A 24,974-nucleotide genomic window follows, 5' to 3' on the forward strand; every position below is an offset into this window, starting at 1 on the left:
GGAAAGGATGTTTGAGTGATGAGAGAGGTGTCTGTCATCTAGTTCATGCACAAGGAACACAATTATCAGGTTACTTGCGCATTCGTAGTATTACTCTCGCAATCTGCCTTTTGTGTTATCTAAAGCTTTGGTTTGGACGTCCTCTGTCTCGGCTGTCTACAAATAAAGATTGTGAGTCTGGGTGTATGCATCTCAGCCCCCGCGCGGAAGGTCGATTCACCTCTCTCGGTTGAATGTGGGCGTGGGCTTGGGCTTGTTGTCCAGCACCGCCTCGATCTCCTCCTTGACCTCAGGCGTCAGCTTGTCCAGCAGAGCCAGCGCCTTGATGTTGTCGTTGATCTGCTCGATCTTGGTGGCGCCCAGGATGACGGTGCTGACATTGGGGTTGCTCGCAGCCCAGGCCAGGGCCAGCTGTGACGTGTTTCCTCCCAGCTTCTCGGCGATCTTGGTGAGCTTCTTGACCTTCTCGATCTTGGCCTTTCCTTCGTCCGTCTGCAAGCTATTGACTGTGTTCTGGAAGAACTCTTTGTTTGTGGCAAAACGGGAGCCCTCGGGAATGCCGTCGTTGTACTTGCCGGTCAGCAGACCACTGGCCAAGGGACTCCAGATTGTGGTGCCGTAGTTGAACTGCTCGAAGAGGGGCTTGAACTCGACCTCGAAGCGCTCACGGTGGAAGGCGTTGTACTGAGGCTGCTCAGCGATGGGGGCAATCAGGTTGTGCTTCTCAGCCAGCCTGGTAGCCTCGGCAATTTGCTGGGCCGACCACTCAGAGGTACCCCAGTAGTAAGCCAGGTTCAGGTTACGGATGGCCTGCGTGAATCCCTCGACAATCTCCAGGAGAGGGGTGCCGACATCGGGGCGATGGGCGAAGACGACATCGACGTAGGGGGTCTGGAGGCGCTGGAGACTGGACTTAAGACCCTCGATGACGTGCTTTCGCGACAGGCCGCGGGTGTTGGGCTCCTTGCGTCCTGTGCCGAAGAAGACCTTGGTGATGAGAACGTACTCGTCGCGAGGCCAGTCGAGCTCCTTCAGGGCTTGGCCCATCTCGACCTCGCAGGCGCCATTGGCATAGATCTCGGCAGTGTCGAATGTTTGCTAGAGGGAACGCGAGTCAGTAACTCGGCTAGATCCTCCGTGAGATGGGGTAGCCTGAAGCTACTCACGATGCCATGGTCCCATGCTGTCTGCAGGATGTCCTTGACGATAGAACCCTTCTGGGTGCCACCGTATGTGAGCCAGCCACCAAGGGAGAAGACGGAAACCTGCAGACCTGTGGGACCCAGGTAGCGGAACTTCATGTCCTTGGGGTCGTAGGCGGAGCGAACGGTCGGTTGAGCCATGTTTACGGTTGTCGTTGAGAACAGACGGTGTCTCGGTGTGTATGGAAGGTGTGCAGCTGTGAATTGGCTCGCTGTAGCCTGTGTTGAGAAGAGTGAAGCTGGCAGGGTCGTCCTTGATGCTGTTATGGAGCTCCGGCAGCTCTTTATGTAGAGAGGGGAAGCTGTCGCGAGGTGTTTCAATGGCGACAAACTCAATGACGACATTACAAATCAAGTGGGCACTGACCAGGGCTGGGCCAGTCAAACGGTACACATTGCAACGCTAGAAAGGGAGCCCTGCTGCGGGAACATGTGAGGGCGGGCCTACATATTCTCGAAAATTAAACCAAACCAACGGATAAACACATACCACCGTAATTATTGCATACCTAAATGTTGGTGCAACAGCCCCACTTTGTGAAGCAATGGCAGTCATTCCCTCGACTGCCCTTCTTTCGCCGATCGTATGGGAGGAAGATCAGTTGGCTAATTAGTCTACTACTAGACCCATCTCCAAGGCCACAATCGGCCGCGGCTTGCTGTCTCACCCCGCAGTGCCGGGATAATGCTACTCCCAACACCCGCAGGCTAATCCTGGTTGCCTGTCGGTGCCTGGCTCTTCTCGGTGAGAGTCACCGAGCCATCTGGCGAAATGCGAGCCACCCTTTGCTTTCACTCAAATCTTGACATTCTCGGCCATAAAAGAACCTTCCTCCATGTATTCATTACTTTCTCTATTGATTAAATATCAAAGACCCCTTGGAAAACTGAAAGTCGATTAAATGCTGCTGTAGCAAGATTCCAGCAGTATGGCCTCCCCTAGATCAAACAGGACACCTTTTCACTCAGAGGGTTCCAAATAGTTGAGGGGCTTACTCAGTGATCAGAGTGACATCGTTAGAAGAAAGGCTCGGCCAACAATTTTGGACCTGCACATCCACTGCCCCGGATCAAGCTGCAATTCATGGTGCTCAGCATGGCTTCCATGACCACGCTTAAGGGAGAAACGTTTGATCGCTCTCTCTTCGAGTCAGTGTGTGAGCATGTCTACCATCCCTGAGCTGGTCTCTGGTGGTCTGCGTTGATCTAACCAATCTTGCAGTGAAAAGAAGGTTTTTCTTCACCGAAGCATTCGAAATTTATCCACTCTCACCTAATTTCAAGGGTGATAACCGCGGCCTCTTCGACTATGGTCCGCCTGGATGTGCCCTGTCGGCCAATCTCGTGGACACTTGGAGGAAGCACTTCGTCCTCGAAGAAAACATGCTGGAAGTCGATTGCCCGGTCATAACACCAGAGCTTGTCCTCGAGACGAGCGGTCACGTCGATAAATTTTCCGACTGGATGTGCAAGGATCCAGCGAAAGGAGACTACTTGCGGGCTGACCATCTAGTCAGGAACGTACTCGAATCACGAGTTGCTCGGGGCGTCAACGGATAATCGAAAGATTCTCCCAAGCTGTCTAGTGATATTGTTACTGAGTATAACGAGATTTTGGCAAAGGTAATTCAAGGTCGTTGTCAATGTTTTCTTCCCTTATGGCCGATTTCTGACAAATTCAATTGAGGAGTAGATCGACAATTATGACGGCTCTGGACTCGCTGAGCTCATCAAACGACTTGATATCCGCAATCCCAATGGAAACGGGGAAGTCCTTCCTCCGATCCCGTTCAATCTGATGTTCAAATCCACTGCCGGACCCAATTCGGCAGCTCCTGTCTAGTTGCGCCCAGAAACAGCACAAGGTCAGTTCTTGAATTTCAAGAAATTGCTCGACTACAACCAAAATCAAATGCCATTCGCCTCTGCAAGCATCGGCAAGTCGTATCGCAATGAAATTGCCCCACGATCTGGTTTAATTCGAACCCGGGAATTCCTCATGGCCGAGATTGAGCACTATGTCGATCCGCAGAAAAAGGAGCACAGCCGATTTCATGAGGTCACAAGCGTTCAATTGCCACTTCTTGATAGAGAAAGTCAACTAGCTGGAAAGACCGAGCCCCGGATAATCACGATAGGCGAAGCAGTAAAGTCCGAGATCATCGACAATGAAACTCTCGGGTACTTCCTCGCAAGGATTATGCTCTTTCTCATCAAAATTGGAGTCGACCCTACTAAGATGCGGTTCAGGCAACATCTTCGGAACGAGATGGCCCACTATGCATGCGACTGCTGGGATGCAGAATTACTGACAAGCTATGGGTGGATTGAGTGCGTTGGCTGCGCCGATCGCAGTGCTTATGACTTGACTGTACATACAAATTACACTGGCGCTTCACTCACTGTGAAGGAGGCGCTTCCCGGTGGACCTGTGAAGCTGGAAGAGTGGCAGGCTACGCTTGATAAGAAGCTCATTGGCCCACGTTTTAAGCGGGATGCCAAAGCTGTTCAAGATAGTCTTGAGGCTCTGGATCAAAAGACTCTCCAGAGCCTTGCTATTGAACTTGAGGAAAAGGGAGTCGTGACGGTCGTCACTCGGACAGCACTGTCAACCGGCGAATCGTCTGTAAAACTCACCAAAGAATTCTTGACAATTTCCAAGGCAACCCGGCTGCAAACCACTCGAGAATACACTCCGAATGTCGTTGAGCCTTCATTCGGTATTGGTCGTATTATGTACAGTCTTCTGGAGCATGTCTTCTGGTGTCGGTCTCAGGATTCTGCGCGAGCGGTAAGTGACTACTCCAGAGACCTCTGAACAGTAGTCTTCATAACATAAGTGAAGAGTGTGACTGAGTATAGGTCTTAGGTATTGTCACTGCCAATTGGTGTGGCACCCACAAAAGTTCTCATTGTCCCCCTCTCAGCCCACGTCGAATTCACACCTATCGTGCGCAATATTTCTGCTCGACTGCGCCTTTTAGGAATTTCTCACAACGTCGACTCGTCAAGTGCATCAATTGGAAAGAGATATGCCAGAAATGATGAGCTCGGTACACCGCTTGGTGTCACAATCGACTTTGATACAGTCAAGAACGGCTCCGTTACATTGAGAGAGCGGGACTCTACCGAACAAATTCGTGCTTCTGAGGATGAAATCCTCCATGCCGTGGAGAACATCGTCGGTGGTACTGAGTCGTGGGAGCAGGTATGTAGGAGATTGCCTCTCTTCTTGGGCCAAGAGCAGGATGAGAGGTAGAGCATTGAACAGAGACCATTGGGCTTGCTCAAAGCTTTAGCAATACGTGAGACATATTCTTGGATCAAAGGCAAAGCAAGATTCCAAATGATTCCTGGGTGGACTCAGCCAGAGTGGATCTCCCAGTTGGACTTCTTTAAAAGGATATGTACACGTTCGTGGAAGCATTGTTGGGAATCTTTCAGTACGCCAGTCATCTTCTTGCACTAGGTCGTGCTCTCGTACCTATACGAATAAATGAATTACATCCGTACTATGGGTAACTATGGTTAGAAGCATATTGCTGAGTTTGATCAGCCTCGGTTCAAGAAAAGTTTCGTACTGCTAGGGCGCAGAAAGAGTGTACTACGGTACCTGATTTGCTTTGAAATTGTGGGCGAAATTGATTTGTCGATTAGTAGGGCCCGGCACTTGTTCACCGTTCCTGTCGCTGTCGTCAAGGTAACGCCGTCCTTTAACGCCTAAGTCCGGGGTTTACCAGGAATGTTACATCATCCATGGACACGGTGATGGCGGAGCTTACAACCTGAAGACACTATAACCGAGCGCCGTCAATCAGACCCACGTTAGTACTTTGTGTGCGTCTTCTGCCCCATCACTAACAGTCAGACATATCTGACACTCAATGGTTCCTGGACATTATTAAGTGCTCAGGGCTTCGACGAGAATCTCATGGAAATTCACGTCATCTCACACTCTCTCTCTCTGAATGACTCTTATGGTGAGGCTGATTTGATCTTGCTCTATTTGGTACCAACTAGCTTGAACTCGGATGTCCGCTTTGCAGCCACAGTATTTCTGGGATAAATAAATTGAGAGCCGTCGGATAACCAGCTCTAGAATGATCTTTTCCAGAAAAGCTTCTCTTAATATAAACTTCCTTGGGAAAAATTACTTGGGATCACCTCTTGTATAATACTTTCCTGCTGGATGACCTTCTATACGAAAAAAGTAAACAAGCCACACTGGCAATGGTCTCCACAATGGTTTGCTGCGATGTTTAAGAATGTGGCGGTAGTGTTCCAATAGTTTATGTAAAGCCTGGTCTCAATTGTGAGAGAAGATGAAGACGACAATTATCATAGCCATTGATTGTCATATGAATGTCAGATAGCAATCACTTCAGTGAAGCCATAGTAATTGTATATGTAATGCATTCACTACGTGGGCCGTGTTGAAATGCAGGAGGGAAAAGACTCTGAAGAACTCATAATGAAAATATTTGACCTCTGAGTAGAGACTGGAGTACGGCCCTTGAAGAAGATCTTGGCCGTAAATTTCACAGGGCATTGATGACGGCGGCGGCTAGGATCGCATGGCAGATGATCACGAAGTACAACTGTTGCGACTCAATCTGCTTCAAGGCGTCCGTTTCAAGGTTGATATCCATCAGGTGCCACATCTCTCCGGCGTCTCGCAACCCCAGGTTGCTTTAATCACCTCGCGAGAAATCCGACAATTGTGTGGTCCGGTGACTCATGAGGATCAATGATGGGCGCCATACCAATGAGCTGTATCAGTCCGCTGAACATTATCACAACGACTGTGCTATAGTGTTCTGAAAGACTTGCCTGTGTTGAGGAATAGAAGCAGGCCCTATTGGTCCAGAGAATTATATGCGAGTAGTATCGTTTTCGGTGAACGTTGGGATGTAAAACTCAAGGGATTGAAAGAGATACGAGTGGAGACTTTGTGTAAATGCCCCCGGGCTCTTATGTTCTGGATTGTCCTTCAATTCTGGGATCTCGTGAATATCGGAACTTCAATCCAGGGATAAGAATCGATTGGCACTGTTCAATAGTCAGATTTCTTTTTTGTGGCTTGGTGCTTTCTTATCGTGAGCTGAGAAGCTGTGCCTTGGCGTGGCTGGTGCTAGACTGTCTCTGGAAGGAGGTCGCGTGCCGGGCTGCCGTTCCTGCATTGGCGGCTCCACAAATCCTATCTGCTGGGACCGGTCTGTCTTTTGCCTGGAGATATCACAACACAAACCAGGAGTAATATATATTGAACATCACTCACTTCCGTGTTTGTGTCTCTCAGAATTTCTTTATCATGCTGTTACTCTCCGCTTGTTGGCTAAATTGAGACTTTGTCGGTGAACAGGTGAATGGTACTTTTGGTCGTCCTCAGCACTTGAGACTGGTTGTAGGAAAATGCGCTTCTCACGCCTCCTCGCTGGAGCCAGCGTGCTGCTCGGCTCGACCCATGGCCTTAACATCCTCATGAATAATGACGACGGATTTGGCTCAGCCAACCTACGGGAGTTTTACAAAGTTCTCAAGAGCAAGGGGCATAATGGTAAGTCTTCTCCAAATGCATCTATGCCTACGTGTCACTGACACCGTCATCCTCTCAGTCTGGATCGTAGCCCCGGCTGTTCAACAAAGTGGCCAAGGCGGGCGTTCCGACTTCACCACCTACCCGAACCTCACTTCACCGGCCCAATACGGCATCATCCCCACCGGTGCACCCTCAGTGGGCCCAGATCCCATCGACAGTCACATCTGGTACTACAATGGCACGCCAGCTGCCTGCACATTTGTCGCGCTGGACTATGTCCTACCCAACTTCGCAAACTTCTCTGTACCGGACCTCGTCGTCACGGGCCCCAACTATGGCACAAATCTAGGTCCCTTCGTCTGGACGCTCTCAGGCACAGCGGGCGCCGCATACGCCGCTACCTCGCGTTCTATTCCGGCCATTGCCTTCAGTGCGTCTAACAGCGCGCTGGATTACCGCAACATCACCAACTCGACCAACGAGTACACCTACGTCGCCCAGTTGTCTGGTAAAATTGTCGACGCCTTCGTCAACTCTTCGTCCCCGGGGGAGCCCGTCTTGCCACTTGGTTATGGCGCCAATGTTAACTACCCCAAGTTAAATGCCAACTGGTCCGGAATCCCCATCCTCCAGACAAGGATGACCGGCGAGGCAGAGACAGATGAGGCCGTGCCAGTGGAGAGCAATCCTGGCACGTTCACGTGGGGCAATATTGACCCCTTGTCGGCTGGTGTGAACGAGTGTATCAATGGAGATTGCAGCATGACCGGTGAGACGGAGGCTGTGAACGATGGATTTGTTGCTGTGAGCCTGTATACTATCGACTACTCTGCACCCCGGAACCGGAGGACGGAAGCGATTGTGGACAGGTTGCCATTTATGCAAACAGGGGCCACGAAAAGAAGGCGGTTCTCATAATGTACATGAGAGCCGTGACTGTTCCTCGTGTGTATGAACTTTCTCAAAGCTTACCGAATCCTACAAAATCAATACGCTATACCCAGAGAGTGTAAATTCAAAGGGCTATGTGTGAAATTCGTAGGGCGTCCCGCACAAACAAAAACCCCAAATGGTGGATGTCAATTCCCTCCGCGGGCTGTCATGTGAATTTCATGTGTTGTCCAGGTATTACTCGTTCTTTAAATAGGCCGCCCGAATTTGGGCGTCTGAAAGGCTGCCTGTTGGCCGGGGCCGCACGTGACGCACCCACCCAGCGCACTTCCACCTCTGCATCGAGTCTCATTTTGGCCTCGTTTCGGCCTCTGCAACATTCGCTGCCTAGGTACTTATAGACTTGTGTGAAGCACCGTGGATCATGTAGCGAGTAGTAGAGCGTTAATAAAAGCGTTATTATTCTAGTTAAGTTTACTTTAGTAAAGGGTAAGCCCTTAAAGCGTAATTTATAAGTGCTCTAGCAAATATACACTCTTCTATAATAGCTTCTAATAGCTTATATATATATTAAATTTACAATATACTCCCTAAATACTATTAAGCTTTTACTTAAAAGTAATTTAAAACTAATTATTATAAATATAGTTAATTAAAAAAAATTTTAATAAAAAAAATATTAATTTAATAAAATATAATACTTTTTTTTAAAAAAGTATTTAGTAATTATAATAAAATATTTAATAATAATAACCTTAAAATGCTAATAGGCTTAATAATAGTATATACTAATTATTACTTTAAATATAAAAATAATTTTTTAAAGTATATACTTTAATTTCTAATTTCTTTTATTTATAACTATTAATTATATTAATAATAACTTTTTTTTTATTACCTATTTTATAATATATAATACTTTTTTATTTTTATTTATAAAAACTTTATATATAACTATTTAAATTACAACTTTTATAAGCAATTAATATATTTTAAATTAATACTTTTATAAAGTAGTTTTTTTAAATTATTACTTATATACCTATTAAAAAACTTCTTTATTAATTCTTTTTTATTATAAGCTATATTAATAAAAATTATAAATAGTTAGCTTATTATATATTAAAAATTACTAAATAATATATTTTTTAACTTTTTTATTAACTTTAAAATATTTTACTTTTTTTTTATTTATAAATACTTTTTATTATTATTTATTTATTAAAATATTATTAATATATTTATTTAAATATAATTAAACTTTTAACTAATAAAAAAGCTTATATTATTATTAAAAATAAATATAAAAATATTATAAAGCTTTAAAAAAAAAGTATTAAAAAACTAAATATAAATAATTTAGCTTTTTTTAAAAAATATACTTTAAAAACTTTTTATTATACTAACCTAAAATTTTAAATATTTAGCTATATTTTATTTATTATTATTTATAATTATAAAGCGCTTTATAAATTATTTTTTAAAAATAAGTTTAAGCTTAAAGCTATAATTTAATATAATAAGCTTTACTTTATTTATATATATTTACTTATTAATAATAAAAATAATAATAGTTATTTTAATTATTTTAATAATAATAATTACTATTTATAGTATACTTATAATAAAAAGTATACTTTTATTTTTATTATTTTATATATTAATACTTAAACTTTTTATAATATAGCTATTAATTTTAATAAAACAGTTTTTATAAATACTTATATTATTTAAAAAAAACGCTTAAAATAATACTTTACTAATAAATTTAATAATATTAAAAGTAAGTATAACTTATTTTTTATACTTTTAAATAATAGTTTTAAAAAGCTTAATAGTAATATTAAAAATATTAATATACAAAATATACTTAAAAGTAATAGCTTATTAATAAATAGTAATACTATTAAGGCTATTAATAAATATATTAAATTATTTTTAAATATATTAGCTAATTTTAATATTAAAAAGTATACTTTTTAAGCTTTTTATAGTTTTTTAGTTAAAAGCTTTAATAAAAAAATTATTTACTAAGTTTAAATTATTAACTTTAATAATATTAAAAATATTAATAAAAAAAATTATTATATAATTAACTTTAAGCGCTATATAAAGCGCATTTTTACTTATATAATAAAAAATATAATTAAAAAGGTATATAATACTTTTATATAAAGCTTTATAAATTATTTTTACTTAATATAATATTACTTTTTAAAATTATAATATAGTTAATATTTTAAATACTTAATTATTAATAAGCTTTTATAAACTTAATTAAATAAAATTTATTAATACTAATATATATTATTTAACTTAATTTACTAATACTCTTATATTATAAAGATTTAATAGTAATTAAAAATACTTAAATTATTTCCTTATAAGGTTCTTTATAAGCTTATTAGCTAATATTTTACTAATTTTAAAGTATTTAACCTTAAACTCTCCTTTTAAATATTATTTTTTTAATTATATTTACTAAATATTTAAATATTTTAGCTAAATTATAAGCCTATTTTTTATTAATATAATAAGCTAAATAGCTTATTTATTATTATAATAGATTTTTTATAATTTACTAATATTTAGTAAAATATTAGTAAAGAATTTTTAAAGCACTATTATATTTTTAACTATATAATTTAAAATTATAAGTTTAATTTTTATAATTAAAATAACTATTATACTTTACTTAATTACTTTTTAATAAATTAGTTTATTAAATAATATAATTATAAACCCTTAAAATAACTTTTAAAATTCTTTATTATTTATAAAAAAAGTATTTTTAGTAATTAAAAGTATATTAATACTTTAAAATCCTCTTTTATATTTAATTTCTAATATCTTTATTAAATAAAAGTATTATATTAAATAACTACTTATATTAAAATATATAGGTTTAAAGTTTATAAAAAATTATAAAAGCTATATAGCTATATATACTATATTTAAGTAAAGTATTATTATAATATATAATATTAATTTTATATATTTTTAATATTTTTTAATTTTAATATATATAGCTTTTTTAATATATTTTTATAGCTTACTAGCTAATAAAAAAGTTATTAATAAAAACTTTCTATTACTTACTAAATTAAATTTAAATATAATTTTTTTAAAATATATATTATATACTAAGCTAATTGTTTTTTTTTAGTAATTCCTAATTATTTATATACCCAGAAACTATTTTATAGCCCCTTAATTTACTATATTATATATATATTTAATACCTTTTTTAATTTAAAAAGCTTTTATTTAGTATTTTTAATAATAAAATACTAAAATATTATTTATATAAAAAATTATTATAATACTTTTTATTTAATTTATAAATAAATATAGTTTTTTTATTAATAATAAAAGCTTAAATTAATTAAAAGTATAGCTAAATTCTTTATACTATTGCAATAATAAATCCTAAAGTTTATATAAAGTATATTTTAATAGCATACACTTTTTTAATTTTTAAAAGCTATTTAGCAACTTATAAAATACTAGTTTATAACCCTTTTTTATAATATTTAAAAATACTCTAGTTATATTTATTTAATTAATTTCTAAATTAAACTTTATAACTATTATAATAATTATTTAAAAAAACTTAGCTATAAATATTACTATATAAGTATTCTATAATAAGTTAAGCGCTTAAAAATTTCCTTATATATAAATCTATACTTTATATTTTATAAAGTTCCTATTTTTATTAAACTTATAAGTAAATACTTATTTTAAAAGTAAAAGTTTTAATATTACCTTTTCTCTTTTTATAATTTTTTATATACTTAATTTAATTAATATTTAAATTTTAATATATATAGCTTTAATAAAATTATTTTTTATTAAATAATTTTCTAAGTTTTACTACTTATTTAATAGTTTTATAAGGTTGCTTTAATAGCAAAAATTTCTTTTTATTAATATATTTATTATATAAACTATAGCTTTAATAATTAAATATAAAATATAATAATAGTTTAAATAATATTTTTTTATACCTTTTATTTATTAACTTATATTAGCTTACTTTAGCTATAATATACTTAAAAAATAAATATTTTTTAATTCTTTTTAACCTTTAAATAATTCTAAAGTATTTAAAAAATAAATTATAAATACTAAAAAATAATTAAATTTATTATCTTTTTATATTATAAGCTAATAACTTATATATATTAAAAGTTTATAATCTTTTATTAACCCTTTTATATACTTTATAATTATTTCTAATAATAAATTTTTACTTATTAAAATATTATTTTTTTTAATAGTAAAACTTTATTTACTAAAGCTTAATTTTTTTTTAAACTTTAACTTAATTATAATTTAAATATTAAAAAATATTTAATTATTAAATTAATAAATTATAATTTTAATTACTTATTTTTAAATTAATTAAACTTTAAACTTAATATATTTATTAATTTAAGTATTTTTTTTAAAATTAAAAATCCTTATATTTAATTACTTATACTTTTTCCCTAAAAAATATTATTTTAATAAAACTTATATTTTTTAATATTAAATATACTTACTTTTAAATTTTAACCTTTTTATATATTAAGTAAATTAATTATATTAAACAGTATACCTTTAAAATTACTTTTTTAAAATTAATTAAAATTATTTAAAGCTTTTTTTATAGCTTATAAATTTAAATTTATAATATATATAAATTCTTTAACTTTATTAGTTACTTTAATTATAAATATAAATTTATTAAGCTTTGTTTTTATTAATATATTAAATATTTTATTTTTTAAATTTTTATAAAAAAGCTATTTATTAAAGCATATATTATATATAATTTATACTTTATTAAATATTAAAATTTAAATTCTATATAAATTAAATATATAATAATTTATAAAGTACCTTATATAAGTATACTTTTATATTTTAAATAAATACCTATTTATCCTTTATACTTTATTTTTATTAAGTATATAAGCTTAATAGCTATAAATATAAATACTTTTTTAATTAAAGCAAAAATTTATAATAAATTTTTTTATAATTATTAGTTTATACTAATAAAAATATTAAATAAACTACTTTTTAAGCACTTTTATTAAAGATTTTTAGTTTTTTGCTTAATATAATAAAATAATATATATTTAGTAAGCTACTTTTATAACCTTTAGCTATAAATATAGTAATAAGTTTACTTTATAGCTTATAGTAATAGATTATTTAATAAGTTTGCAATTAGCTCTTTTTAAGCTTTTATTAAATTTATAAGTATTTATTAATAGTATTTTAAGCTTAATTTTTAAGCTTTTAGCTTATATTATATAATTAATTTTAGTTTACTAGCTAAATAATAATATATTATTATTTAAGTATATTATATAAATTGTAAATTTAAAGTATTAATAAACTTAAGCTTTAAAGTTTTATAATAATAATAAAACTTAGTTTTTTATTTTTTATATTAAAAAGTAAATAAATAATCTTTTACTCTATTTATTTTTAATAATAAGCGCTTACTTTATAAAATTTAAGGCTTCTCTAAAATTAAATAAATTTTAAAAAATTCTTTAAAAAAGCTTTAATAAAAAGTAATTTAAATAAGCTTTAAATATAATCTTTATTATATATACCTTTAAACAGTATTTATAGTTAATTTATACTATATTATTAATTTATACTCCTTTTATAGTACTAATAAGTTTTTTTAAAGTATTTTTCTTTAAATATTTAAATTTAAAATACTAAATATATTTTAAATTTATTTTAAAAAACATATAATTTATTAAAAAGTAAAATATATATTATTTGTTTTTTTATTTTTTAAGTATTAAAAGTAATATTACTTTAGCTATACTTTATAACTATTAAAATTTATAAAGCTTAATTATAAAAAGTATTAAAAATAAGTAAATAAAAAGTAGTTTATATTTAAAAAATATTAAATTATATTTTTTAATAAATACTTATAAAATTATACTTTTTTTAAATATTTTAAAGTATAATATATAATTAAGCTTATAATATTATACCTTTAATTTTTATAAATAAGCTTTAAAAGTAATATTTATATAAAAATCCTTTATAATTATTATATTTTTAAATTTAAAATCTTTAATTTATAGCCCTATTTTCCTATTAAATATATTTTTAAATATTTACTTTTCTTTTTTAATTATTAAAAATAAAGTTATTTTTATATTTATATATTTAGCTTTAGTAAATTTAATAAAAAAACTTAGTTTTAATAGTTAAATATTATTAATTAAATATATTATATTATAATTATTAAAAACTATTAAGTTTATAAATATATAGCGCTTTAAATATAATATTAAAAATACTTTTAAATTCTTATTTTTTTAAATATATATTTAATTATAAAATATTTCTAAAAGTATTAAATTAATAATTAATAAGTTTATATATAAAAAGTTATAAAAAAAAAAGTATTAAGTACTTATAGCTTAAGCTGCTTTATAAAAAATACTTTAATATATTTACTAAATATTATACTAAATTAGTTATATACTATATTAAACTTATATACTTATTATTAATATACTATACTTAATTATTATACTTATAGCTATTATTTAAATATATATTTTAAGTTATTATTATAAACTATTAATTATAAAAAGGCTAATACTTTAAAAGAAATTATTTTAAGCAAAGTATATTATAAAAAAAATATTATAAAATTAAGTTTTAAAAATAAATTTTAAAGTTTTTATATAAAATAAAAAAGTATATTAAGCTTTTTATATATTAAAAAACTTTATTATTAAAATAATATAAAAAATAAAAAATAAAAAATATAAAAAAAATAAAAATAAAAAAGTATAAAAATCTTATAAACCTTTAAATAGCTAATACTTAGCTTAGCTAAAGTATATTTATTAAAATATTTACTTTTTAATAAATTTTAAATATTATATATTAAAGTTTTTTTATAATAATTAGCTAACTTATATTTTAATAAATAATAGCTAAATTAATTTAATTTAATTTAATATTAATTACCTTTTATTTTTTAATTTAGTAATAAATTAAGTATTATAATTTATATTTAATTTTTATATAATTATATATTTTATATATTTATTTAATAATTAAAATATTAGCTAATTTAATTTTTTTTTAATATAATAGTATTTTAAAAAGTTATATTATTTTAATATTTAGTTATATAATACTTTTTATATTTTTAAATAAAAGCACTATTATAGTTTATAAGTTTATTATATTTATTTTTCTAATTTTTATATTTATAGTATTATAATTTATAGTTTTTATTATTTAAATATAATAAAAATATTTAAAAATCTTATAGCTATAAAAATTTAATTATATATTAAAAAGCTTATAAACACTTTTTTATACTTTTTAAGTATTAAGTTTAAAAGCTTAAAAACTTTATTTTATATAATTTTTTAAATTTTAGCTTTAAATTATATTAAAGTAAAATAATACCTAATTATATATAAAAAGTTTTTAATAGTAATTATACTTTTAATATTTAAAATTTTAAAAGTTTATTTATTAAAAAAAAGCTTATATTAAACTTAATACTAGTTTTTAAATTATATTATATAGCTTTTTACTTTTATAAAGTATACTTAGTAATTTTTAATTATAATATTTTATAATATATAATAGTTTAGTACTATATTAGCTTAAATATTATAAAGCACTTATTATATTAAAAAGATTTATTTTTAAATACTAAATTTAAAAAGTTATATAAAGTTAAGTTTAAAAATTAATTTATTTATATTTTTTTAAATTTATAGCTAAATTTTACTAATTATTTTATTTATTTTACTATTATTTATTCTTTTAATAGCTATACTTTTAAAATAAAAATTATAATACTTTATAGCTTTATTAATAATAAATTCTTTAAATTTAATAAATTTTTTTAATATATATATTAGTAAAAGTATTAAAGTAAATTTAAAAATATTATTTTTTAGCTTATTAATAATTTAACTTATTTACTATATATTAAGCTTTATTTAATACTTAATATCTTACTTTTTAAAATACTTAATATACTATTTTTTAAAAAAAAATACTATATTTTATAAACCTAGTTATAGCTTACTATTAAATATATTTAAGTTTATATACTCCTAGCACTTTTTTAATTTATAATATAATTTTAAAAGTATATACTAGCTAAGCTATAAGCGTAAGTTATTTATAAGCTATTTTAAAAAGCTATTAAAAAATATATTAATACTTATTATTAATATAATTAAATTAAACTTATAATAAAAAAAAAAGGTTTATTAAAAATAATATAATATACTAAATAATATATATAAAGAAAATAATTAAAAGCTTACTAAGTAAATTTTTTACTTTATAAATTCTTAATGCTTTTAGCTAAAGAAAAAAATAAGTTAATAAGCTAAACTTATAACTATAAAATATTATAAATTATATAGTAAGTAGTAAAGTATTAATAAAAGCGTTATTATTTTAGTTAAGTTTGCTTTAGTAGAGGGTAAGCTCTTAGAGTGTAATTTATAGGTGCTCTGGTGGGTGTGTACTCCCCTGTAGTAGCTTCTGGCAGCTTGCATGCACGCTAAATTTGCAACAACTTGGACTGCCCGTCTAATTCGAAGATTAATTATACAACGGAAAATTGAGTCCTATCATTCTCCAGTCCATATCTCGATGCTATGCAGAATGCCCCAGCGCGCCATTCTAGCCGCCCGATGGAATTCAGTGTTCGCTGCAACCTCTGCAAGCTGCCTCCGCTACACTTCGCAAATGGCGCACCTCATGTATGCCTGCGATGTTGACGCAGAGCCTCTACATCGCTACTGCATCGGTGGCTATCATCCTCTCAAGCTTGGTGACGTACTTAAACACGGCCGGTACAGAATTATGCATAAAGTCGGATGGGGTGGCTACTCGACCACATGGGCTGCTAGGGATCAACAGTAAGAGACCAAGAGACCAGATTCCGGAGCTGACCTCTCGGAATGGGTTAATAATTCCAATTCAGAGAAGATCGATACGTCGCACTCAAAGTGTCCGTATCGGAGAAGCGTGACAATCGTGAATCAGAAATCTTGCGAGTGATTTCCGCACTTCCCAAAGGTCATCCAGGCCAAGACCATGTGGTTCAGATGGTAGACCACTTTGAGGAAACAGGACCCAATGGCACACATGAATGTCTTGTCTTGGAATTGTTAGGCCCGAATGTACCTGACTTGATCGATTGGATCTATACGGACGAGAGATTACCGGCGCGCCTGGCCAAATCTATCGCCCACCAAGCGCTTTTAGGAGTTGGTTTTCTCTCCACATACGAGATTGGACATGGAGGTGAGTTGATTCTATATTCACGGCATGTGGTATTGCTAGATCTCATCTAATGGTGAGCACAAGACCTTCACTCCAGAAACCTGGCTTTCAAGATACCCAATTTCGATTCTTTGAATCAACAAGAGTTCTACGATAAGCTCGGCGAGCCCGAGACCGCTTTGGTGAGCAGAAAAGATGGCTTGGAGCTAGGAAGGGGTGTACCATCTTACTTGGTTCGACCAACCCCGTTTTCTAAAAGCATTCGACATAGTGTCCGCGCAGATCCGTATGTGAAAATCATCGACTTTAGCGAAGCATTTCAAACAAAGAACGCCCCTTCACGACTCCATACCCCGCTTGCAGTGAGGGCGCCTGAATGTCTCTTTTCGGATCGGTTAGACCATCGCGTGGACTTGTGGAGCATGGCTTGCTTGGTACTGTCACTTCTCGAATTTCTGAAAACTCCCATACTAACATAAGTAGTTATTCGAGCTGGTCACCGGGCAGCCACCCTTCGATGCAATCATGGCGACCCCCGAGTCTCTGATCCAGCAGATGATGGACTATTGTACGGACAGTATACCAGATCGTTGGCAGAAGAAATGGCAGGAAATGGAGAAGGACACATCCCGTGATTATCAGCCCCCAACTCTACAGCAGTGGCTCGAGGAGGTTTATTTTGATCCAGACCGTAATGCAGAGTTTACGAAGCAGTATATTACCAAGGTTGGTAAGCTTGTCGCGAGCATGCTGAAGTTCGACCCATCGTCAAGGGTACAGGCAAAGGAGATACTAGCGGATCCGTGGTTCAGGCATTAGACGGGAGATATCGAGTTAATTGAGCGCAAATGGTCAAAATTCTTTGGCGTAGTGAGCCAAATTGCGCAACGTTGACGCCTCTGTAGTTAAGCTGATGGGAAGCGCCCAATTGGGCCACTAGGCCTGGACAAGCTCTCCGCTATGCGGTAAGAATTGGGGATCGACAAGTTTTGTATTCGCTGGGCTGCATGTTAGGATGAAATTTGAATCGGGACTCGGGATAGAAATCACCATAGTCTTTTGTGTGCTTTGCTGTACAATCACCACATGTGCAGCCATTCTGCTTTTTAAGGTTGCTCAACAACACCTCGGGGTGTAACACCTTCGACCAGATGACCTTCCCACCCGCCGAGTGCAGAAACGCTGACTTACGCTTGATACTAACCTAAGCAAGAGGCTCGCAGCAAGAGACGTAGATGAGCAGGAACAGGCAGAGGCAGCCGGAAAGCATCTCAGCTTTCCCCTATGACATAAAGACACTACTAAAGTCACTGAAAGATGAAGTTCGTGAGCTCTTCGTTGGCAAAGATTGCTCTAAAGCAGTTTCAAATTCGATTCGACAGCTCCGAAGACCAAACTAGAGCAATTTCATCCAGGCACGATATGATCTGAAAGGCAAAAGCCGCTGGGATAAACCAGACAGTCATCTCATCTGGCCAAAAATAGCCAAGCAAGGAAACAGCACGAAAAGGGGCAACACCTGGGTTGTAGAATATTCTGAAATCGGCGGACATTGTGTCTCTATCATGGGGTACGGTAAAGCGGTGTACGAGTGTCTAGAAGCTGGAGAGTTCTCCATACAAGTATTCACTACATGTATGTCTACGTCACGGGTGCCACAACTTTCACTTCAGCCGGAGCAATAAGTCATATCTCTTACAGCTACAGGGCACAACTGAACCGACTTGGAGAAATACTTCCGGGTACCGATGAGAAGCTTATGAATGTGGAAGAGAAGTCCTAATTTGAGAAAGCATGTTAATCGTGAAAAAGTTGAATCTACAAAAAGTCCCAATCGATCAAGCCGTTCAGACGAGTTGGCTTCTATGGATGCAGATAAGGTTTAAAGGGGCTGGCTGCAGCATGCCTCGTGTCTTTAGTTCGGCCAAACAAGGCGATCAGACTTTTGTCACTCAACCTCATAAAATCGAGTCAAACTTGTAAACAATTCAACATCGTTGGTAGACTATGCTAGAATGAAGCGATTATAGTCGTACTGGTTGTTCCAAAAATCCTAGGTCTAACTTTGGTCTCGATTCGAGGCAAGACCAAAAGGCGGCAATTGGTTCCCGTGCGTGGTGTTTATATGTGACGCTCTCAGCCAATATCTCCGCCCAACTTCTGATCCAGTTTCTTGTTGACTTTACTGCCATCATATGATATGAACTTTACCACTTCCCACACTCGGGTCTAAAATCCCCATCATCCTCCGTAGGGTCCCTCCCGATAGCCCAGCGACGGTCATCGGTTTCTCGCTGCATCCACGCGCCCTTCCCCATCCCGCACTTCTGGTCGAAAAGCGCATCGGCGGCCCAATACTCGGCGGAGCTGCAAGGCGCGTAATTGCTGACATAGTTGCACCAGTAAATCTGTATGTTTTTCCATCGTGTTCGATAGTACATGTTGGATTCAACCTGGTGTATAGGGCAGAAGGCGTCAAGTCCGCCCACGGCGGCAGGGAGAGAGGTCTTCCAGTCATCCGGCAGGTCGTGACCTGAACAATACACATAGGTTCTGTTGGTGCAAGTCGAGGTCTGCGAGATGATGAAGGGGGTCTGATCAGCGCCGAGAGACGAGCTAGTTGCACTGGGAGTTGGCGAAGCATTTGCAAGCAGGATTGCCGAAACCACGCATGCGAGAAGCCGGAGAAGAGACATGATTGAGGTCGTTGTTGCCTGAAGTACTTTTATAACTTTAGGCTGGCTGGTTGACGGATGGATTGATTTGGCAAGTTCAGATTTCTGCTTCCGAAAACGATGGAGGTTTTGGGATGTGTGTAGGTGAAAATTACACTGAAGTTTTCTTGGCTTTAAATACTTTCTCAGTAAGCCGTGTCACTCTGTCAACTTCTTAGTGAGTCCCGAAAGACTTTGAGAACATTTTATGTGAATGGAGATCTCGCATTGTGACTACTTTTGAATATTAATCATCGACATGTGACACCTTGCGACCAGTGATCTATCATTGCTCTCTTGCCGCAACCTCTTTGTCATATTTGGCCCCAAGGAGATTCCAGCATCGTCTAATATCCCCATCCTCATGCCCGCCTTTCACGGAAATCAAAGCATTATCTCCGCTATCGTCTTCCGAGTACAGCGCTATCGCGGACTGCTGTAAGTTAGCTATGGCTCACGGCTGGCTGCCTCTAAATCACGTACCTTCCCAAGTGTCAACTTGATTGCCCCTTCTACTGCCGTAATTGGGCGATAGGTGTTGGAGGCCTTCCCGCTTTTGATCAAGGAGACGATATTGCTTGCAACAATGTATGACTGGAGCTCAGCAGCTCGAGCCATCCTTGGCCCACCGCTTTCGGCGACGTCTCCTAGGGCAAACATTTTGTCGACTGTGCTTTCATTGGACTTGATTTGCAGGCTTGGAGCAACAAGGATCCTTGCTGTCTCGGTCGATATGCACTTAGACATGGTGCTCCTCATGAACTCGGTATTTGGTGCCTGTCCAGTGCAGGGTATCTAGAGGCAGGTAAGTAAAATGCCAAAGCTATTTGTAGCCTTCATAAGTGTCACACACCACCAAGCCGAATTTGTCCGCTTGACCATCCGGGAACACCAATGTTGCATTCTTCCCAGCCTTCTCGTCGTTGTCATCAATGATTCGCGGCCTCTGGCCTAGCTTGACCTTGATGTCTAGCTTTCGCATCTCCTCCATTACGCGTTCATGGAGCCTCGGCCCGTATCCATGAAGCAGCCTGTCCCTTGAATGCACCAGAGTCACGTCTTTCTCAGGATACCAGCTCTTGATATCTGTCACAAGCTCCACACCAACCGCCCCACCCCCGACCACAGCAATACTCTCGGCAGTCCGTACTTGCTCCTGAGTATCCCTCAGCTCATCACAAGCGCCGTGCTTGTCGGGGCTCACAAGTTTCGACGGCCGCGGCGAGGATGTACCTGTTGCAACAGCCAAGAACTCGAATGAAATCGCTTCACCAGAGGCAAGCCTGACAGAATCACTCGTCACCTCGACAACCGCATCGCACCTTCTCTCAAAGATTCCCTCTGGTACACCTTTGCGCCCACTGTAGAGGATTTCATCGTACGGAATGAAAGCCTTGGCTTCGTGGCCGCCGACTACGGAGAACCTCGGAAAGACAAATGGGAAGTGAAAGTGGGTATTCTTTTCGATGAGGATGATTTTGTAGCCGCTCGGAAGCGAATCGCAAAGTCGTTTCGCTAGAAATATGCCGGCAAAAGAGCCACCGATGATGACGATGTTCTTTGGCGAGGGTCCAGGCTTGTAGGACAAGCCGTGGAAGATGGCGACGATACGTTGGCGGAGGCGCTTGATGCTATACGAGACTAGGAATGGAAATGAGAACCTGAGTATTTTGATAACATCGCCAGCAGCCATCTTCACGGAGACTAGGCTTGCGACTAAATTGACGTGATGTTGGGAGAAATTCAGTAGATAGTATGCGGAACTTCAAGAAGTCGGATGCGAACGTGGCCTCCGGCCGAACATCGAGATAAATACTCCACCCCAAAAGCGGTTGCCTCCCTAAACCCGAGTCCGCACACTTCGGGGACGGGTGCACCGGAGATGCCTTCTAGGCACGGGCTTTTGACATTGCGTAATCGGCGGTCACGGACGATCCTTCTGCTTACGCATGACAAGTGGAAAATGTGAGCTGCAAGCAAATGAAATAGGCAGCGGCTTATCAGATCATGCAAGATAATCAGGCTGCATTGATGCCGGGAAAATGTCAGCATCGGAGTCTCCGAGACCGATCCGGACGGACTTGGCCTGAATTCACCGATTCCGACTTTTTGTCGCAGATATCGTGTGCCTAAAACAAGTTCAATAATCGTTACGCCACGGAAACTGTGGTCAAGGCCTTCATTTGGTTCTTCAGAATGACTTCGAGGCATAGCGCAGGCTCCATCAACCCCGACTGCCAAGTTTCCCTGATGTACTCAGTACCTCGTTGTTTGAGCTCGTTTCGGTCACTGGAGGGAGATTTTAAAATGATGGTAACAACCGTATCACCTTCTGGACATATAGTAGTAATAATCATATTATTGATTTTGACTGAAAGCGCCGTCTATACCGCCATATCTGGGGCTTATAGAATCGGCGAATTATCGCGATGACCTCGATGCTTCTGGAGGAGGCTCGGATCGGTTTATACCCTCGCCTGGCCTCAGTGGAATGGACTCTGCAGTTTTTGAATGGTCATGATTTTCCACTGGGTCATCTAGGGGTGTCCCGCTCAAGACCCCTCCGGTGACGGCCGTGTTCTCTTTTTCAAGTTTTCTCCACTGCATTGCTGCGGCGGCAAGCATAGCCAATGCAGAAGCTGCGATAGACATATAGAACGCAGTAGTAACTGCCTCTCCGTACGACTCAGCCACAAAATGCACAATGTCCTCTTTCATGTGATCTGCATTTACTTTAGATGGTCCCATTCGGATAATCTTGGCCACACTGCTTGTAGGCAATCTTGATGCCAGGCGACTGCTGAGCGTGTTCATGAAAATAGCCTGGGCCATCGGCACAGCCAGTGCTGCGCCTAGACTCATGCAGAACAGGGCGAGGGCCTCGCCCGCTGGTACATCGGGCTCTTCGAGAACGTTTCGAATTGCTGAAAGCGGTAGTTGGACACCCAACCCAAACCCAAACGCCACTATCAGTTGAAACCCCACAATGCGGATAAGGGGGGTGTTGATCTGGATCTGGGATAGGAGACTCGAACCCGAGGCTACCACCACACCGCTAGCTATCATGAATGGCACATAATGTCCAAGGAATGTGACGGCAGCTCCTGCAGCCAAAGCGACGACGGCATCGGGGACCATCAAGGCCAATATGTGGATTCCGGACTGGCGTGGCGACAAGCCCCTTGCCGCTTGATAGTAAAATGGCATGTAGTAGGCCAATACGATCATCGACATGAAAATTGAAAATGAGTACAGGCACGCGAAGCCAACGGTGCGGTTCGTCAAGATGTGGATTGGCACAAGGGCCCTATCATATGATCAGTAATTGAAGTTGGCAAGGCGCATTGTGAATTGGCTAAACAAACCTGTCTCTCTCCTTCACCTGTATAAACATAAACAAGGCGGCCATGGCTGCAAACCCAACCAGACTGCCCCAGACCCTGGGGTCACTCCAAGGATGCTTCGTGCCGCCCCATTGAAGCGCGATGAAGAGGGCGGTCAAAGAAGCTAGGATGAGAATGGCACTGAGTGGGTCTGTCGATTTCAACCTTGCTTTGAAAGAGTAATTCGAGGTCACCCTGACGGGCTCGGGAAAGGTGAAGGCTATGAGACACCCTACAATCAAAGCCATGGCTGTTGATTATTCATCAGAACATAGTCAACACAATGATTGGGTCTTTCAGAAAAATCTCACCTATACTCAAAAAGAAGCCCAGCCTCCAGGTCATGGAGCTCTCAGCAAAGATGCCACCAAGTGGAGGCCCTACGGCTGCTGCGACGCCGGTCATCAAGATGATGATGGAAAAGAACAATGGCATCTTCTGCTTCGACACGATCTGGCAGATTATGAGGAATCCGCCCAAGTTCGTGCCAGCATGGCCGCATCCCTGGATAGCGCGCCCAATGATCAGTGCCTGGGAAGTTGCTGACGTTGCGCAGACGACGGATCCTGGATGAAATGGTCAGCACAGATTCTCCAACCATCGTGTTGGCATGATGTATGTACCGGTGACAGAGATCATAATGCAAATGCAATATGTGACTTTAAGCGCGAAGAGAGTATAAACACGTCCATATATGGGTAGGAAGGCGAGCCTGGCAAGGTCATGTGCGGCCTGATACCACGCGGCTTGGTCGAGACTGTGGAACTCGGTCGTGATCTTCGGTATCGCGGTCAACAGCAGTTGTCGGTCCAGCTCTCCAAAGAATGCGCCTATCATCAGTGCAAGCGTCACGCACAGCAGCCTGCGCCCTGTCACCTTCTCACCGCTGCTGGAGAACTGCCTTTTTAGGAATAGAAAGCCATCATGAATCAAATTCCGGGCGCGGGATCTTGCTGGATTGTTTTCGGGAGGCGCGGGAGCATGGGGATAGCGTTGGCCCTCCATCCTTGAAGCGAGCTGGTACTCGTTTTTGATGATTGCGGGATGATCTCCGGGCGACTCGTCTACACGAAAAGCCTGGAGGACGAAGGCTCAGAGGAGTACTGACTGTGGCTTTACACCTGGAGTATTCTCGTGGCCGTGGGCTAACTGCTAGTTAGGTGCTGGCCATTCGGTTTCTGGCCTTGTTAGAAACGAAGTCCTCGAACGTAGGTCAAATTTTGTGAAGCTCGTATCAATGAGCAATTCACACAACGGCACCCCAACAAAAAAGTGCGCGAACTGTGTCCAGCCTTGATGGTGGAAGGGCGGAGTGTAACCTATCGCGTGTAGCGCGGACGCGGTCGAAGCTTGATAGCCATCGAGCACCCTCTTAGCCGTCAACCCTCCCAAGATTACCAACAATCGACTGACGGCGCTGCAGTTGCTCGCTTCTTGCACAGTCCTCTGCAAAGCGGGAAGTTTTAATTAGCATAGTATGGCAAACTATATTGATTCCAGTCCTAGCAACATTGAGACCAGTTTCGACAACCATAACCAGGTTGCATACAATGTACACAGTGGCGCCCCTCCACTACCAGTACATGGGGCTCCATTAGGTAGCACACTGAGAGAGAAGGATAAGCAAGCTTTCAGGCGAGCAATACGCATCTGTGGCTTGCTAATATGAATTTGATATACCCATGGAACCCTAAATATGATACTGCCTGACTGCCAAAGTGGAAGCACGGTTCATTATTGCTTGCGGCCACTCTCAGATTGAAATGCATACCCTTTCGATTGGCAGTTCTTTGGTGGCCTTGAATCAATGACAAGGTCAACCATGCCTATATACAAATCTGCACTTCCAGATTTGAGGCGGTACCCAATATTGCGTAGGTCCTGGTAGATGTTGCTTGAGATTAACATAAGAATGGCGAATGATCATGTTAGACTTCCA

At 37.2% G+C, this 24,974-nt stretch overlaps 7 protein-coding genes across 7 annotated transcripts; 3 read left to right on the forward strand and 4 right to left on the reverse strand.

The window, feature by feature from the left end:
- Positions 1-216: 216 nt before the first annotated feature.
- Positions 217-1,343, reverse strand: J7T55_012347 (voltage-gated potassium channel beta-2 subunit; the record flags this gene model as incomplete). The annotated part of the gene is made up of 2 exons (XM_053137224.1): positions 217-1,098; positions 1,167-1,343. 2 exons carry the CDS (start codon positions 1,341-1,343, stop codon positions 217-219), a joined length of 1,059 nt encoding a protein of 352 aa, XP_053000146.1.
- Positions 1,344-1,747: 404 nt separating this feature from the next.
- Positions 1,748-3,045, forward strand: J7T55_012348 (glycyl-trna synthetase protein; the record flags this gene model as incomplete). Its single annotated transcript, XM_053137225.1, has 4 exons — positions 1,748-1,786; positions 2,224-2,359; positions 2,425-2,714; positions 2,896-3,045. The coding sequence occupies 4 exons, from the start codon at positions 1,748-1,750 to the stop codon at positions 3,043-3,045; spliced, it is 615 nt and encodes a 204-aa protein (XP_053000147.1).
- Positions 3,046-3,114: 69 nt separating this feature from the next.
- Positions 3,115-8,023, forward strand: J7T55_012349 (glycyl-trna synthetase protein; the record flags this gene model as incomplete). The annotated part of the gene is made up of 11 exons (XM_053137226.1): positions 3,115-3,993; positions 4,072-4,410; positions 4,735-4,902; positions 5,071-5,182; positions 5,701-5,887; positions 6,312-6,415; positions 6,565-6,759; positions 6,818-7,545; positions 7,611-7,673; positions 7,784-7,844; positions 7,956-8,023. 11 exons carry the CDS (start codon positions 3,115-3,117, stop codon positions 8,021-8,023), a joined length of 2,904 nt encoding a protein of 967 aa, XP_053000148.1.
- Positions 8,024-16,302: 8,279 nt separating this feature from the next.
- J7T55_012350 (uncharacterized protein) lies at positions 16,303-18,721 on the forward strand (the record flags this gene model as incomplete). Its single annotated transcript, XM_053137227.1, has 8 exons — positions 16,303-16,571; positions 16,637-16,959; positions 17,023-17,120; positions 17,422-17,668; positions 17,879-17,903; positions 18,182-18,260; positions 18,339-18,508; positions 18,562-18,721. 8 exons carry the CDS (start codon positions 16,303-16,305, stop codon positions 18,719-18,721), a joined length of 1,371 nt encoding a protein of 456 aa, XP_053000149.1.
- Positions 18,722-19,145: 424 nt separating this feature from the next.
- Positions 19,146-19,634, reverse strand: J7T55_012351 (uncharacterized protein; the record flags this gene model as incomplete). The annotated part of the gene is made up of 1 exon (XM_053137228.1): positions 19,146-19,634. The coding sequence occupies one exon, from the start codon at positions 19,632-19,634 to the stop codon at positions 19,146-19,148; it is 489 nt and encodes a 162-aa protein (XP_053000150.1).
- A 304-nt stretch (positions 19,635-19,938) lies between these two features.
- On the reverse strand, positions 19,939-21,345 carry J7T55_012352 (mid-like mitochondrial; the record flags this gene model as incomplete). The annotated part of the gene is made up of 3 exons (XM_053137229.1): positions 19,939-20,085; positions 20,136-20,447; positions 20,506-21,345. 3 exons carry the CDS (start codon positions 21,343-21,345, stop codon positions 19,939-19,941), a joined length of 1,299 nt encoding a protein of 432 aa, XP_053000151.1.
- A 728-nt stretch (positions 21,346-22,073) lies between these two features.
- J7T55_012353 (uncharacterized protein) lies at positions 22,074-24,040 on the reverse strand (the record flags this gene model as incomplete). Its single annotated transcript, XM_053137230.1, has 4 exons — positions 22,074-22,959; positions 23,018-23,285; positions 23,347-23,601; positions 23,722-24,040. 4 exons carry the CDS (start codon positions 24,038-24,040, stop codon positions 22,074-22,076), a joined length of 1,728 nt encoding a protein of 575 aa, XP_053000152.1.
- Positions 24,041-24,974: the final 934 nt, after the last annotated feature.

The sequence above is a fragment of the Diaporthe amygdali genome (genome assembly GCF_026229845.1).
Source record: "Diaporthe amygdali strain CAA958 chromosome Unknown NODE_2_length_3802984_cov_64_841326, whole genome shotgun sequence".
NCBI classification, from domain to species: Eukaryota; Fungi; Ascomycota; class Sordariomycetes; order Diaporthales; family Diaporthaceae; genus Diaporthe; species Diaporthe amygdali.